The sequence below is a fragment of the Callithrix jacchus genome, chromosome 8 (genome assembly GCF_049354715.1).
Source record: "Callithrix jacchus isolate 240 chromosome 8, calJac240_pri, whole genome shotgun sequence".
Taxonomy (NCBI): Eukaryota; Metazoa; Chordata; class Mammalia; order Primates; family Cebidae; genus Callithrix; species Callithrix jacchus.
Window position 1 is genome coordinate 110,469,895 of NC_133509.1, and position 17,818 is coordinate 110,487,712.

Below are 17,818 nucleotides of genomic sequence, written 5' to 3' on the forward strand. Positions count from 1 at the left end.
TTCTCTGCCATTTAAAAAAGACCCCTCCCCAGGATGTGGGGTGTAGGATGATTGGCAGTATAACCGATAAACCTCATTAGCCCACAGCTCATGCCCCTGATGGATTCATTAGGGTAAATTTTATTATTTTATTTTATTTTTTGAGAGAGGATCTCACTCTGTCACTGAGGCTACAGTACAGTGGCATGATCATGGCTCACTGCAGCCTCCAACTCCTGGGGCTCCATGCCCAGCTAATTTTCTTATTTTTGTAGGGACTGGGTCTCAGTAATGTTGCCCAGGCTGGTCTTAAACTCCTGGGCTCTCAGCAGGCAGAGGTTGCAGTGAGCTGAGATCGCACCACTGCCTTCCAGCCTGGGGGACAGAGTGAGACCGTCTCAAAAACAACAACAACAACAAAAAAAAAAACTGCTGGGCTCAAGCGATCCTCTCACCTCAGCCTCCTAAAGTGCTGGGATAATAGGTGCAAGCCTCTGCACCCAGCCTATTTAGGGCAAATTTTAAATGTCAAGTTATCTCACATCGGCTCACCACCCACCATATTTTTTAGTTACCTTCTTCGTGCCAGCAGATGATGTCATCAGTCTGTCAGTCAACAAACATCTGAGTTCACACTATGTGTCAGGCATTGAGCCAGGCATTAATAAATAGGCATTTAACAAGTGCTTGAATAATTAAAACAAATTTAAAATAATATTTAACTAGTGCTTTCCAACTTACCTGATCATTAGAATGACCCGCGGCACTAGTTAAAACTTCAGATTTCGCTCCCTGGTGGTCTAGTGGCTAGGATTAAAATAATAAAATTAAATTAAATTTAAAAAAAATCAGCTCTGCAGCCAGGCGCGGTGGCTCATGCCTGTAATCTCAGCCCTTTGGGAGGCTGAAGCGGGCAGATCCCTTGAGGTCAGGAGTTTGAGACTAGCCTGGCCAACATGTTAAAACCCCATCTCTACTAAAAATACAAAAATTAGCTGGGTGTGGCGGCGCGTGCCTGTAATTCTAGCTACTTGGGAGGCTGAGGCAGGAGAATCGCTTGAACCCGAGAGGCAGAGGTTGCAGTGAACCGAGATCACAGTACTGCACTCCAGCCTGGGCAACTCTGTTCTCAGAAAAAAAAAAAAAGAAAAAGAAAAAGAATCAGTTCTGCAGACTTCACCCCCCAAATCCCAAAACCTCTGATTCAAAACCCTAGATTTTGGAAGGGCCTGAAATTCCCTTCTTAACAAGCCTTCAAATTAATTTCTCATGATATGGCAAGTTTGGGAAATACTGACCTAACCCAAATAGATCTAGGAAGGTAAGACCTGGTCTCTAAATATCAGATTTCCTTTTGAACCAAAATGGTTTTTATTTGCATCTCCAGTGTCATTTGCCTTTCCTCTGTGGGCACGAATGCTTAGCAGAGAAAGTCTGTTTGACTGGGTCAAGTAATGTAAGCCTTAAATTATACTAGAATTGCGATCTCCTGGGCTTTCTGAAGATGGGATTGCTTTTCAGTAAATGCTAATTACCAGATTGCAATTGTTGATTAATTAATGATGTGATCAGAAATCAGCACCTCTTAGCAGGCATCTTCCTGATTACCATGTATCTGATGGTTCCCCAAAGCAACAGGGAAAAGAGTTTCCAGAAAAAGGAGAAGCTCACGGTCTTGGGATACACCCAGAGTGCTGTCAGACAGGGTCTCTGCTGGGCCAGACAGGGTGGAACAGAATGTTGTGGCAGACTTTGACCATTTCGTATTTATTTATTTATTTATTTAATTTTTTTGAGATGGAGTCTCGCTCTGTCACTCAGGCTGGAGTGCAGTGGCACCATCTTGGCTCACTGTAACCTCCACCTCCCGGGTTCCAGCTATTCTCTTGCCTCAGCCTCCCAGGTAGCTGGGATTACAGGCACCTGCCACCACACATGGCTAATTTTTTTTTTTTTTTTTTTAGACACGTGTTTAGCCATGTTGGCCAGGCTGATCTTGAACTCCTGACGTCAGGTGATCCACCTGCCTCGGCCTCCCAAAGTGCTAGGATTACAGGCATGAGCCACCCTGCCTGGCCCCATTTAATATTTAAAACGACCCTGAGCATTCTAAAATCTGGGTGCAGCAGACGAGTATCCAGTGACTATATTTGTAAGATGAAATGCAGACCCCAGGAACATTTGGAGAACACACAGCATAACAGAGTGGGAAAAAGTGAAACTGGTGTAAGACATTCTCACGAACTACTTTCCAGTTCCTTAGGATCTGGCCCGCCAGCTCTTTCCCTTGCTGTATTCCCACCACCCCCCACCCACAGACACCCCCACAGACATCCCTGCATACATGCACGAAGATGAGCACACTCACATGCACTCCTCTATCAGGTTGAACCATGTGAAATTGCTATTTTACAGGTCACAGCACACAAATATCAGGAGCTTCACGTGGTTCAGCCTCCTATCTATGTGTACACACGCACACCAACCCATGTGCTTATATAAACACGCCCATACACACCTAAGAACATATATGCACTTGTGCACACATTCACACGTGCAGGAAAATTCTCTGACACCCTTCTCCATGGCTGTGCTAGTGAACAATGAATCTGGGCCCTCCTCCTGCATCCCTCCACACCCCACCCACTTTGCCACCTTCCCTGACATTAATCTGCTGTGCTGATCCCTACAGGAGAGCGAAGACCTGGAGAAACAGAACGCGGCTCTGCGCAAGGAGATCAAGCAGCTCACGGAGGAATTGAAGTACTTCACGTCGGTGCTGAGCAGCCACGAGCCCCTGTGCTCGGTGCTGGCCGCCAGCACACCCTCGCCCCCTGAGGTGGTGTACAGCGCCCATGCCTTCCACCAACCTCATGTCAGCTCCCCGCGCTTCCAGCCCTGAGCTTCCAATGGGGAGAGAGCAGAGTCTCGGGAGGGACACACAGACTGTGGCAGTGCTGCACCCATCCCGCAGAGGCCCCTGTCCACCTGGAGACCCAGAGACAGAGGCCCGGACAAGGATCGAACACAGGGACTGTCACGACTGGAAGGGTGTGAGGCCTCCCAGCAGTGCCGCAGCATTTCGGGGGGCCTGTGCTGGACTCCACTCTAGGTTGGAGGCCCAATCCAGAAGAATATCAGGCAAGACACCCAAGTCTCATGTCACAGAGCAAGGCAGGCAGGGAAGGGTTATTTTTCTAAATAAATGCTTTAAAATAAACCAGTCTGTTGGGTTGGTTTCCCTCTTTCACCCTGTCCCTTGACAGTCTAAATTGTGCGGTGTTGGAATCTTCTTTGTTTTGGGCTCTAGTACCCTCAAAGAGCTCCAGGGACTCCACTAACAGGTCTGCTTTTCCATGATTTGTTGATCTATTTGGGAAGCTTTCAATTCCTTCCTCTAGGTGTCTTCTTCCTCTGCCTCTCCTTCTTCTTCCTCTTCCCCTTCTCTTTCTCTTTCTTCTCCTCGTCCTCCTTCTTGTTCCTCTTCCTCTTCTTCAGAGTCTCTCAGCTCTGTTACCCAGGCTGGACTACAGTGACACAGTCTCCACTCATTTCAACCTCCAACTCACAGGTTTCAAGAGACCCTCCGGCCTCAGCCTCCCTCCCAGCTGAGACTACCAGCACACGCCACTACGCCTAGCTAATTTTTGTATTTTTATTAGAGACAAGGTTTCACCATGTTGGTCAGGCTGGTCTCGAACTTCTGACCTGAAGTGATCTGCCCTCCTGGGCCTCCCAAAGTGTTGGGATGACAGATGTGAGCCACCGCACCCAGCCTAGGTGTCTTCTGGGTTGCCCTCCCATGCTCCCCTCACTGTGACCTCCCACTTTCCATTCCTTACTGCTTTCTAGACCATCAGTGGGTCGTCCCCTCGTCTAGGAGAAGGCCTAGTGCAGGATGGCATCACCTGGTGAAGTGCCAAGTCAAGATGACCTTCTCATCTCCCAATCATGACTCCACTCACCCAGCCTTCTGGCTCTGTCCAGACAGCCAAGTCCTTCGGTGCTTTGACCAGGTCCTGTGCCAGGCTGCACCTCACATGGAAGGCGGTGCCCTCCTCATGCTCTCAAGGATCCACAGGGACTTGGATCCTCCAACATGCAGCTTGGATCCACAGGGACTTCTCTGCCAGTGGCCTGAGTGTCCTGCTGGAGACTCCACCTCCCTTAGAAGGCAGTGACACAGAGCACAGGACTTGGCCTGTCCCCGCAGGACTCCACAGGCTGCCATTTGAGCACTTTGAGGGCAACACATGGCTCAGGGAACACAGGGTCATCTTAAGTTTGACAGAGCCTGAAACCAGCCACTCTACCCTGCTGCGCCTCAGAGATCCCCAGGCTGAGTGCCCGCTGGCCTCCTTGACACAGCCTTCCCCACGCCACTGCCCACAAGCAATGGGTGCCGCAGGGCCTGGCCACGCACAGCTTCTGCTGAGCCAGCTGGGGACAAAAACCACAGGGATCACTGTGCCAGGTGCCTGCCTGCCTGATTGAGCTCCAGCCACTACCCTCAGTCTCATCCATTTGCCCTTCAGAGGGACAGCCTCTGCCTGCTACCTCCCCAGTGGCAGCCCTCATGGGGTGACAGGAGAGGGGAAGAGAAGGCCTGCTTCCCCGTGTCAGTGCCCTCTGAACCCACTGGCCAACCACTCTGACTGGTTTGCGGCCAAGTTTCAACACTAGACCTCCCCTGTGCATGTCTCTCCTGCCCCCTCAGATGATGCCAGTGTCGGGCTGTTGTGATGATTCAACTCCATAGAATTTGGAAGAGCTACATCCCAGCAGGTGGTGCAGTCACAGCCCCTTGGGAGGAGCCAGCCCAACAGCCTCTGACCACACACTGCAATCTTTGGGGCTCTCACCAGTGAAGCTGGTGCCCATGGATGCCTAGGGTGTGGACACTCGGCTGAGCCCCGTAATTCAGAGCCTGGGAAGACAGCACAGAAGGCCTGCCCTGAGTGCTGGCATTTCTCCCAGTGCAGAAACTTGCAGTGTAACCTTTGGTCTCCCAGCGAAACTTGGCAAAAGAGGATCCCCTTTCAGTGCAGAGCCTCCATGTGCACTGGGCAGATGTGTCACGAGGAGGAGCTTTCTCATCAATTTCCTTTGGAATCTGGGTTTTGGTAGCTAATGCTCCGTCAGGCGTTCTTTCCCAAACCTCTGTTAACAGGAAGAGCAAAGAAGCTGATCGTCACTTCAGATGTTGCAGTCATTAAATAGAATTCATTGTTTTTTCTTTTCTTTTTTTTTTTCTGAGACATGTCTCACTCTGTCGACCAGGCTAGAGTGCAGTGGTGTGATCATGGCTCACTGCAGCCTTGACTTCCCAGGCTCCAGCGATCCAATCCTCCCACCTCAGCTTCCCAAGGTGTTGGGACTAGAGGCATGAGCCAGGGCGCCTGGCCTTTCACCGCCTAAAGACACAGAACTTTGAGTCCAGTTTTCTCTGCCACTATCTCTGCCAGGGCCTGGCCTCCTGTGGGCAAGCTTTCTTCTAATCAGAGAATTTTCTCTACACTCATGCTCTGGCACTGTGATTTTCCCCCAGAAACCCCCATAGAAGGCACATGACCTGTGCCGGCATCTTCTGAATGACACTCAGGGCCAGAACTAGAAAACCAGAGCTCACGTGCACTGTTCCCATCTCTCGGCAAGGACTTTTCTTCCCCTTTCATTCTCCACTTTCTACTGAACCCAGGCAGTTCCACTTCTCCTTTCTAGTCAGCCCCACAGAGGTAGCAGACAGCTGAGCCTGAGGCTAGTGCCAAGGCTGACTTCATCTCCACACAGGGAAATTGGAGAGGCAGTCATGAATGGAAATATGAACATCCATAACTTTAACCTTCGATGTTTCACTAACCGGGCTCTGTCCCAGCCTTCTACCCATGGCAGGGATGGCTCCCTCAGGCAGATGGGCCAGCTGACCCACACTCAAATGCCTTCTACCCAGGCAGGCACTGTGAAAGCATGGAACCCACTGGATGTAGGGCAATTGGGAGTGGTGGAGAGTGTGGCAAACTAAGGTGAGTGTACAGCTGCCTGTCATTCAGTTCTCTCCCATGCTGCCACGTGGGAATTTAGGCCTAGGGTTGCCATGTCTTCCAGTTTGTCAAGAAAACCCAAAATCAGAATTTCTACATGAAACCTCTCAGTTCTTTTTTTTCTCCTTTCCCTTCCTCCCTCCTTCCTTCTCTCCTTCCTTCTTTCCTTCCTTCCCTCCCTTCCTCCCTCTCTCCTTCCTTCTCTTCCTTCCTTCCTTCCCTTCTTCCCTCCCTCCCTCCTTCCCTCTTTCCCTCTTTTCTTCATTTCTTTCTTTCTCTTTCTTTTCTTTTCTTCTTTCACTTCTGACAGGGTCTTGTTCTGTTACCCAGGCTGGAGTATAGTGCTGCTATCCTAGCTCACTGCAGCTTCAACCTCCTGGGCTCAAGTGATCCTCCCACCTCAGGTGTATGCCACCACACCTGGCTAACTTTTTTTTTCTTTCTTTTTTTTTTTTTTTTTTTTGTAGATATAGGGTCTCATTATGTTGCCCAGATTGATCTTGAACTCTTGGCCTCAAGCCATCTTCCCATTTCAGCCTCCCAAAATGTTGGAATTACGGGTAGGAGCCACCACATCCAACCCATGTGTCTAAATACAAGTACTTAAATGTTATAAATCAAGCTTACAAGCTGCTAATAAAACACATTCTCTCCTTCTTCCTTGACAAGGATACCTTCATCCCAACCTGAAAGGCCAGGTTTGACTCAGAAATCTTAGACACTTCAAAATTTCACGTCCGCACAGGTAGTGAGGAAGCAGCATCACCCAGACTGCAGCTTGTCCTTTTCTTGTCCCTGCCTTGGTTCTTCCTGTACCACAGCGGCTTCCAGTCATGTTGGTGGACACAGCAGCCTGGAAGACCAGATTCCATCCACATTCACCCCCACGGGACCCACCCCTTGGGGTCAGAGATGCACATGCCAGTGGTCTGGTCCACCCTCGGGAAGAAGTATCCAGGGAAAAGCCTTCAGATCCGGGAAGCCAGCCCAGGGCCAGTTACTCAGGGGATTCTGGTGTCCTTGGAATGTGGGGCACAGTCTAAAGGGGGGACATGGGGTTCTAGGTAGGTGTCTCCTTAGGTCTAAGGATTTTTTGCCCCAACAAAAGGAGCGGAGCAGGAGGAAGGCCAGTGCTGGTCCCTGTATTGTGGAGAGTTCAGAGCAGAGACCTCTTTTGTCCAGGCCTGAGGGTGGCACTGCAGAGACCTGCCCATTTCTTATTCTGATCTAGGTCAGTATTGTCTCCTGGAAAATCCCAGGCTATGGGAAGACCCTGTGTAGCAAGAAATAGGCACAAGACAGCGTTATCAACACCTGTCACATTGAAATGAGGGGTCCTGGGGATTGTTAGTTCCCCACCTGCTGTCCTCTGCCTTTGTCTCTTACTAGCAGTGTCATTCCCTGAGTGAGTGTCAGAGCAAATTACGAGAAAGCCAGATCTTCAGTCCTCAGGATGAGAAGTGTGGGTGGGGAGAGAAAGGGAGGCAAAGTCAACTCAAAGGTCATGAGGTTGCCGTCTGCTGGACCAAAACTTACCAGCAACGTTTATTAATACCTCCAGCTGATGCTACAGTTGTGGCTTTATGGGAAAGGAGGTGAGACCACTGGATGCCCCACTTCTCTTGAGGACAGAGAAACTACCACTATTCTTCTCCTTTCTTCCCCAAGGGTTCAGTGCCCCAAAGCTGCCCAGGAATTCCGAGGGGGAGAAAGGGTTACTGAACTAAGATCAACACCAAGGTAGTAAAGATGTAATACTCTTGTGTTTCTGCCAGAAAGGACTGGCACTTTAAGAGACGCCTAGAATGGCAAAGCTCTAGTGAGCTATGACTGCATCACTGCACTCCAGCCTGGGCAACAAAGCAGGAAGTGAGACCCTGTCTCCAAAAAGAGAGAGATGCCCAGGGAGAGTAACGCTTGACCCAAAGGAGGGAGTTTTCATGATAGCAATCTAGGCTTTCTAGCAAGTGTGCAGAGGAGATATTTAATGCAATTCTTTCCATGGGAATGACATGTGATGGCACCAACCTCATTGTGGGTACCAGAGGAGTGGGAGATGGGATGGGAGGGAAAGAGAAATCTTGTGGGTTTTCATTTTTGAGACTGAGTCCCGCTCTACTGCCCTGCAGAAGTGTGAAGATGACAGAAGCTCCGAGTGGCCCATCTCTCAACTTCTAAGTGAAAGCAGAGAAGAGTTTATTTGGTTACAGCACCACGAGTTGGGTTTTCTAAGTGCAGCTTAACTCAATTCTGTCTAATGCGGGAGCCAATGGGACAAACAACAAAATAAGGAATTTAAACAATTCCCCTAGCTCAGTGGTTCCTAACTGGGGGGATCCTCCCCGCTCCCCAAGATATTTGGCAAGGCCTGGAGATATTTTTAGTTGGTACAGCTTGGGAGAGAGCTGCTAGTGGCATCTAGTGGGAAGAGGCCCGGGCTGCTGCTGCTGAACATGCTGCAATGCACAGGGCAGCCCCCCGCAAAGAATAAGCCAGCCCCAAACGTCAGTAATGCAGAGGTGGAGCACCCTGCGGCTGGTCCTGGTGTTTTTACCCTAACACCAACCTACCCTGACACCCTTGTCCATCCGTCTCTCAGAAACAAACCCTGTGTACTGACCAGGCTGAAACAGCTGCATCCTTCACTGAATCTTGCACTTTCCTTTCTCTAAGCTTTTGTTTATGCACCATTTCCTCCGTCTAGAATCTCTCTCATTCATCTTTTCAGTAGTTCTTCAGGTGGGGACCATGACCCTTCTTTTTTTTTTTTTTTTTTTTTTTTGAGACACAGTCTCTCTCTTGTCACCCAGGCTGGAGTGCAGTGGCACAATCTTGGGGCTGTTGGCTCACTGCAACCTCCACCTCCCAGGTTCAACCAATTCTCCTGCCTCAGCCTCCTGAATATCTGGGACTACAGGTGCCCGCGCCATGCCCAGTTAATTTTTTGCATTTTTCGTAGAGAAGGGTTTCACCACGTTGACCAGGTTGGTCTTGAACTCCTGACCTCAGGTGATCCACCCTCCTCAACCTCCCAAAGTACTGGGATTACAGGTGTGAGCCACCACGCCCGGCCGACTCTTCAGTTTTAATCAGCCTCCCTGGTGATCTTAACAGAAGCAGCATGAGAAGCACGACTTTGTCACGCCACATTAGCTTCTGAAATACCACCCATTTTTCAAAATCCAGCTGGAATACAAGATGACTTGAGATGAGCCATGAATAAAACTTATTTTATCTTAGTTGGTTCATCTTTATTTTAATAAGTTTAATGGTTTTCTGTTTATTATAATGACATACATATTCCTTTGCAAATAAATTTAGTTCCACAAAGAAGTGAACCTACTTTTTTTAATGCTAAAAACTAGTAGCTTGGCAAACACCACTCTAGTTAATGTAAACCATATGTAAACATTGGCTTGTTTTCCACATTGGCGCTTTTTAAAAACTGACACATAATGGTACATATTTGTGGGGTCCAGAGTGATGTTTCCACACATGAAATGTGTAAAGATCAAATCAGGGTAATCGGCGTATCCGTCATCTTAAACGTGCATCATTGCTTTGTGTTGGGAACGTTCAAAATCCACTCTTCCAGCTATTTGAAAACACACACTAAATCACTGCTAACTGTAGTCACCCATCCGTGCTAGGACACTAGGACATACTCCTCTCATCTAGCTGTCATTTAGTGTTCTTTAACCATCTCTCATTATTTTTCCCTCCTCTCTACCCTGCCTTCCCAGCCTCCAGTAACCACTATTCCACACTCTGCTTCTATGAGATTAACTTCTTTAGCTTCTGTACGTGAGTGAGAACATGCGGTATTTATCTTCCTGTGTCTGGCTTATTACACTCAACATAACGTCCTCCAGACTCATCTATGTTTCTGCAAATGACAGGATTTCATTCTTTTTCATGGCTAAATAACATTGCATTGTGTGTAGACACCACATTTTATCTTTACCTGTTGGTGAAGGCTTGGGTTGATTCCCTGTCTTGACCGCTATGAGTAGTGCTTTGCATTGTGCTTTTTAATGTGCATAGAAGATAAGGAACAAAGGAGTAAGAGAGTTTGGGAGGCAAAAATTCAAACTGTTTTTCCTCTGCTCTCAAACCATCCTGCAATCAACACGGAAGACTTCTGTGACCAAATGTGGGGCGTTTTCCCCATACCCCAAGCAAGCAATCAGTTCTGTAGCGGCCACTAGCTGGGTATCCTCCAATTCAGTTCTGACACTATCTGCCTAGAGATAGCATCAGGTCCCACCGGTTGAGGGCTTAATCCCACAAGATTCCACCTACTTCAGATGTTAGTCACAAGTCTAGGCATCCAGAACTTCTGGCCAACTGGCTTCAAGTTAGGGTCCCACGACCCCCTCTTTGGATTGGATAAATGTGCTAGAATGTCTCACAGAACTCAGGGAAATACATTTACTGGCTTATTATAAAGGATATTGCAAAGGATACAGATGAGACGCGTATGGTGAGGTATGGGGGTGGGGTGCAGAGCTTCCATGCCTTCCTTGGGTGTGTCATCCTACAGGAATCTTCATGCGTTCAGCTATTCAGAACCTCCCCCAAACTGTGTCCTCTTAGTTCTTTTACGGAGACTTCACTGGAGAGCCATGATTGACAAACGTGTAGAAATGTGATTGGACAAAAAGGGTCCAATCACATGATCTAGTATTAGGTCATATGATCTAATACTAATAGGCTAAGTGGAGAAACCCAGCGAGGCCTGTCTGTGCGGGTTCTTTTTGGCCTCTGTGTGTAGCATCCTTCCTTCAGTGCATGGAACAGGACTGCTTCTGAAATGAGGGTCTTATGACCACAATCAGAAAAGTGGAGAAGATTAGAGTTCTGCTTTGCACTAGCGAGAGAATGGCAGAGAAGAGTCCAAGAGATAAATTTTGTTTCCTATGGCCTGCCTCTGAAGCCTAAAATGCCCAACATTATTTTTTAAAAAAGAAAAAAGACTGTAACAAGATGTTACATCACAGAGATAAATAAGACTTCTATGTTATCCAAACCCAAGATTGGCTTTACTCTTCTTTTGCTTAAAAAATATATATGTTTAAGCAATATTTATATATAATGTATTATAACATAGAAATATATATTTTATATATAAATATAATAATATTTTTATATATTTAAATTAATAAAGCTTGACAAAAATAGAGTATAGATACTGAAGTTTGGAGGCCTATAAGCATTCATGAAATTTCATCTTTTCATTTTCTCAATAAAGCATCTGTCTTAATCCATTTGTGTTGCTATAAAAGAATACCTGAGACTGGGTGACTTATACATGGAAACGGTTTATTTGGCTCTACGGTTCTGCTGGCTGGAAGATCCAGCGTCCAGTGAGGGCCTCAGCTGTCTCCACTTGTGGTAGAGATGAAGGGGAGCACACGTGTGCAGAGATCACACAGTGAGAGAGGACGCAAGAGAGAGCAAGATAGGATGGAAGGACTGGGATCTTTTTAACAACCAGCTCTTGTGGGAACTAATAGAGTGAGTACTCACTCACCCCCTGCCCCAGGGAGAACATTCATCTATTCATGAGGAGTCTACCCCATGACCCAAACTCCTCCCATTAATACCCAACCTCTGACATTGGGATCAAATTTCAACTTGAGGTTTGGTGGGGCAAACATCCAAACTATAGCAGCATGCATGTCTGGAAAGTTAAAAGCATCTTTTTTTTAGACATGGCCTTGTTCTAGCAACAAAGCTAGAGTGCATGGCTCACTGTAGCCTCAACCTCCTGGGCTCAAGCAATCCTCCCACCTCAACTTCTTGAGTAACTGTAACTACCAGTGAGTGCCACCATGCCCAGCTAATTTTGTGTGTGTGTGTGTGTGTGTGTTTCAAATACAGACAGAGTTTCACCGTGTTGCTCAGGTTAGTCTTGAACTCCTGGACTCAAGTTATCGGCCTTCCTCAGCCTCCCAAAGTGCTGGGATTACAGGTGTGAGTCACTGCACCCAGCCAAAAGCATCTTATCTTCTTTCTCTGTCTTGTGGCACTTGAAGACACCAAACTTTACCAATCATTTTGCAACTTGCAGACATACACATAGATCCCCATTCCTAGAGATCGGCTCTTCATATTTGGGCCATGGGAGCAGTGAATTAGGCTGTGAGTCAGATTAGCACCACGTCAATTCTCTCCACCCCAACCTCCATGAGCACAGCTTTCTCTAAGTGAAGTCAGCATTATTCACATAAAATGTCACCATTGACTACTGGTGCAGAGTGTGATTGAGGTTTATGAGTTACTCAGGATGATTATAAGATGAAGACTCAATCCTTAGTGGGGACACTGGAGACCTTGCACCCTCTGCCCTCCAGCTCACTTCATATCATCCTCTTTTCCTCTGCACTGGCATCTGTCTCTTCCCCAAATATCGATGTGCTCCCTCCAGCCCAAGAGCCTTGCTCATTCTGCTCAGCCCTAACTGAAATGCTCTTGCCCTTCCACCTTATTCACTCCTACCTTTTCTTCAAATATCAGCTTGGAGAAATTTTGCTTGATTCCCAGGCTAGATCAGAACCCCAATTTCAAATAGTTTCATAGCACCACATACTCATCCTGTATAGCCATTGACACAGACTGAAGTTGTACATTTATCTATGTGGTTATTTGGTTAGCATGACTGGACCATCCGTTCTATAATGTCAGGGATTGCATCTGTTTTGCTCACCTTTGTATTCTCAGCCCCTTGCACAGTAGTAAAGAGCCTACCATGGAGTCGAAATTTGATAAATATTCATTGGCTGAATGAATAAGTGGATGGAGGGATGGAACATAGTGCCTGCCTTCTAGGAATTTAAAATTCAAGCCAATTATTATTTTGACAATGGAATACAAGTGACAAAATAAATGTTCAATCGAGATATAAAAAATAAGAGTCGGCCGGGTTCAGTGGCTCATGCCTGTAATGCTAGCACTTTGGGAAGCTCAGGCGAGTGAATCACCAGCCTGGCCAACATGGGGAAACCCCATCTCTACTACAAATACAAAAAAAATTAGCCAGGCCTGATATGAGCACCTGTAATCCCATCTACTTGGGTGCCCATAATCCTATCTTCTCAGGAGGCCGAGGCAGGAGAATTGCTTGAACCTGGGAGGCGGAGGTTGCAGTGAGCCAGGATTGTGTCACTGCACTTCAGCCTGAGCGACAGAGCAAGACTCTCTCAAAAAAAAGAATCAATCAGATTTTTAAGAGCAGGAATCAAGGAAGGGATGTGTTCTTGTGAAAATGGTAGATATTGGGGATAGTGTCCCAGGTGGGGCTGGAGGAGGCTAGGGCAGTGAACTGTGTCTCCTCAGTCACACTTTTATTTAGCTTTTAGTCTGTGTCTAGCTGTCACCTATTAGACAGAGGGAAAGACCAGGATCAAAGTAGAAGCAGGCTGGAGTCCTGCACAGGGCCCTGTAGAAATAGATCTGCCTCAGCCCACCCTTATCAGCCTATTTTCTATTAATCCAAGTCCTGCTTTCATGGTAATAGAAGCTGATTGGCTTGCCTCCATGCCTCCACCCACTACAAACACAAACACGACCTATGTACTGCTATAACAGAATACCACAGGCTGAGTAATTTATAAAGAAAAGAAATTTATTTCTCACAGTTCTGGAGGCTGGGCAGTCCAAGAGCATGGCAGAAATGTGGGAGGCAGAGGTGAGCACATGAGTGAGGGAAATAGACCAAACTCGACGTTTTTTGTTTTTTTTTTTCCAGGAACTAATTCCTGCAACAATCAACTCATTCCTGTGATAATGGCATTAATCTATTCATGAGAGTGGAGCCCTCATGAGCTAATCACCTCTTAGAGGTCCTGCCTCTCAACACTGTCTCAATGGCAATTAAATTTCAGTATGAGTTTTAGAGGGCACATTCAAACTGCTGTGTCTCCAACCCCACATTTTCACTTGGCATTGCCCTAGTGGGGACTCTCTGAGGTGACTCTGCCCCTGAAGCAGGTTTCTACTTGGGCTTGCAGGTGACCCATGACATCCTTTGAAATGTAAGCAGAGGAAGCCATGCATTTTGCATACCTGCAGACTTAACACCAAATGTTTGCCATGAAGGCTTACTGCCTATTTTTTCTAGAGCACCCAGGCCTGCTTGAACCACAGCTGGAAGGGCTGAGGGGCACTATGCTGAAATTCAGGGAACAGCGACCTGAGGTGGCTCTGGGCAGTGAGCCTCCGGAGGGAACCTCAGGCCCGTCCCTCTAAACCATTCTGTCCTCTTACAGTTCTGGGCCTGTGATGTGGAGGCAGCCTTGAGGATCTCCGAAATGTCTTTGGGGTCACTCTTCCATTGTTTTGATGAAAATCTCCTTGCTTTTCTCCAGTCATAATTAATATCCTTAGCAAACAGTGGCTTGGCCACACCCTTAGTATTCTCCTTTCTCACTCTTTACATAGCCAGCCTGCAAATTTTCCAAATCCTTCTGCTTTGCTTCCCTTTTAATTCTAAATTGCAACTCTGTCATTCATTCGTTTGACATGTCACTGTGTGCTATTAACAGTAGCCACGCAGCAGCCTAAATATTTTGCTGCTTAGATATCTCTTCTACCAGATAGCCTAGTTCATTGCCTTTACATTCTACATTTCACAAAGCCCTCAGGCTTAGACACAATTCAGCCACAGTCTTTGCTAGTTTAAAACAAGGATGGCCTTCCCTCCAGTTTCCCTCTTGTTTCTCATTTCCATCTGAGACCTCATCAGAATGGCTTCAGAGTCCAGATTTCCACCAACAATCTAATCACGACCACTTACGTAATCTGTGAGAAGATTCTAACTTTCCCTAGTTATGGGGTCTTCTTCTGAGCCCTCAACAGACTGTATCTTTAATCTTAATGCCCCATTCATGACGTTAGGGGTTTTTCTAGTCCATGCCAGGCTTTTTCTAGTCTGTTCCTACAAACGCTCCCAGCCTCTACTCAAAGCCGCTTTCAGGTATTTGTTGTAACAACAGCCCCAGCTCTCAATACCAATTTTCTGCAGCTATAGCAGTACCCAAGACTGGGAAACACATACATATTTAGAGACAGGAAGGGATATACATATATGTATATATGTACGCAAATATATGTATATAGGTATATGTATGTGAGTATATATATGCACTCATGTACTATGTACTGAGTATATATGTGTATGAGTGTATATATATATATATATACATATACCTATATATATATATATAGATTCTGTGTGGGGGTCACTCTAATCAGGTACATCTCACTTCTAGGTCACAATCCAGCAACATCCTGTCTTCAGCCCCAGGTGTTAGACACAGACAGAACTAGGTCCCCATTCTAGTAGTGCAGTGACCTTCCTGAAGGCCACATATCATCCCAGTCAGTCCTGCTTCCTGGGGATTTAGGGCTCTTATGGCGTTGTTACCCCACCCCCAGGGATAGACAATGAGACACAAACCTCAGAGGGAGCCACAGGTAACTTTAGTCACCGTCCAAACCAAAATGCCCAGCCTGAAGTAGACAAGGCTTGAGAACACATGAATGAATGAATTATTTATATTTATGATTAATTAATTAAGTTATCAAACCTATAAACATTACATATCTGCTCTGCTAGACACCAGGAATATAGCAGTAAACAAGACAGACAGTCTCTGCCCTCACTCATGGGTTAGCGAATGGCCTATCTGATATACATATACATTTCACTGTCCACCATGAATCAACACTGGGGGTTTATGAGTATCTATATAAATAAATGTGAGTATATATACCTATATACATATACATATGTGTGTATATATGTCTTTATGAGTATATATATAAATGAATGTGAGTATATATACTGATATACATATACATATATGTATATATACATATCTTTATATGAGTATATATATAAATGAATATGAGTATATATACTTATATACATATACATGTGTGTATGTATGTCTTTATATGAGTATATATATAAATGAATGTGAGTATATATACTGATATACATATCTTTATATGAGTATATATATAAATGAAGGTGAGTATATATACTTATATACATATACATATGTGTGTATATATGTCTTTATATAAGTATATATATAAATAAATGTGAGTATATATACTGATATACATATACATCTATGTATATATATATATCTTTATATGAGTATATATAAATGAATATGAGTATATATACTTATATACATATACATGTGTGTATGTATGTCTTTATATGAGTATATATATAAATGAATGTGAGTATATATACTGATATACATATACATCTATGTATATATATCTTTATATGAGTATATATATAAATGATGGTGAGTATATATACTTATATACATATACATATGTGTGTATATATGTCTTTATCTGAGTATATATATAAATGAATGTGAGTATATATACTGATATACATATACATCTATGTATATATATCTTTATATGAGTATATATATAAATGAAGGTGAGTATATATACTTATATACATATACATATTTGTGTATATATGTCTTTATCTGAGTATATATATAAATGAATGTTAGTATATATACTGATATACATATACATCTATGTATATGTATCTTTATATGAGTATATATATATGAATTTGAGTATATATACTTATATACATATACATATATGTGTATATATATCTTTATGAGTATATATACATATATTAATGTGAGTTTATATACTTATATACATATACATGTATGTGTATATATATTTTTATATGATTATATATATATGAATGTGAGTATATATACTTATATACATATATGTGTATATATCTTTATATGAGTATATATATATGAATGTGAGTATATATACTTATATACATATACATATATGTGTATATATCTTTATATGAGTGTATATATATAAATGTTAGTATATATACTTATATACATATACATATATGTGTATATATCTTTATATGAGTGTATATATATGAATGTGAGTATATATACTTATATACATATACATATATGTATATATATCTTTATATGAGTATATATATGTATAGGAGTATACATACATACTCATATATGTATATATGTATATGAGTATATAGGGGTATATATGAACTCAGCACATGTACTGAGTATATATGTATATGAGTATTTGTGTGTACTTATATACATATGTATCTAGATGAGTATACACATTTGTATATAAATATACATATATACTCATATATGCATATATATGAGTATACACATATGTGTACATGTACTGAGTTTATATATATATATAAAGGCCCCACTTCTCAACTCTGTTACAACGGCAATCAAATTTTGACATGAGTTTCAGAGGAGACACTTAAACCACAGGAATCATTGAACAATGACAACAAAGACGAGATGTCTACTTACATCATGCCCAAAACCCCCAGTGTTGATTCATGGTGGACAGTGAAATGGTTGTCCAGACAGGCCATTCCCTAACCCATGAGTGAGGGCAGAGACTGTGTCTTGTTTACTGCTGTATTCCTGGTGCCTAACAGGGCAGATATGTAATATTTATAGGTTTGATAAATTAATTAATCATAAATATAAATAATTCATTCATTCATGTGTTCTCAAGCCTTGTCTACTTCAGGCTGGGCATTTTGGTTTGGACGGTGACTAAAGTTACCTGTGGCTCCCTCTGAGGTTTGTGTCTCATTGTCTATCCTTGGGGGTGGGGTAACAATGCCATAAGAGCCCTAAATCCCCAGGAAGCAGGACTGACTGGGATGATCTGTGGCCTTCAGGAAGGTCACTGCACTACTAGAATGGGGACCT

At 44.3% G+C, this 17,818-nt stretch overlaps 2 protein-coding genes across 4 annotated transcripts in view; one reads left to right on the forward strand and one right to left on the reverse strand.

Moving 5' to 3' along the window:
* The window catches only part of BATF (basic leucine zipper ATF-like transcription factor), a 28,442-nt gene extending 25,243 nt beyond the window's left edge, over positions 1-3,199 (forward strand). The window contains exon 4 of one of the 2 annotated variants that reach the window (XM_078335498.1): positions 2,672-3,025. In XM_078335498.1, the coding sequence (XP_078191624.1) occupies positions 2,672-2,881 (210 nt within the window). In that variant the 3' untranslated portion in view covers positions 2,882-3,025. Of the gene's footprint in view, positions 1-2,671 lie in introns of both variants that reach the window. The other variant, XM_002754125.5, reaches the window with a different exon arrangement.
* LOC128928843 (uncharacterized) overlaps positions 1-17,818 on the reverse strand; it is a 51,299-nt gene that overhangs the window by 11,333 nt on the left and 22,148 nt on the right. For both annotated transcript variants that reach the window (XR_008474513.2, XM_054240226.2), the window contains one exon: positions 721-786. Coding sequence is in view for 1 of the 2 variants with exons in the window: in XM_054240226.2 (XP_054096201.2) it covers positions 721-786 (66 nt within the window). In the remaining variant the exon portion in view is untranslated. The remainder of the gene's footprint in view (positions 1-720; positions 787-17,818) is intronic.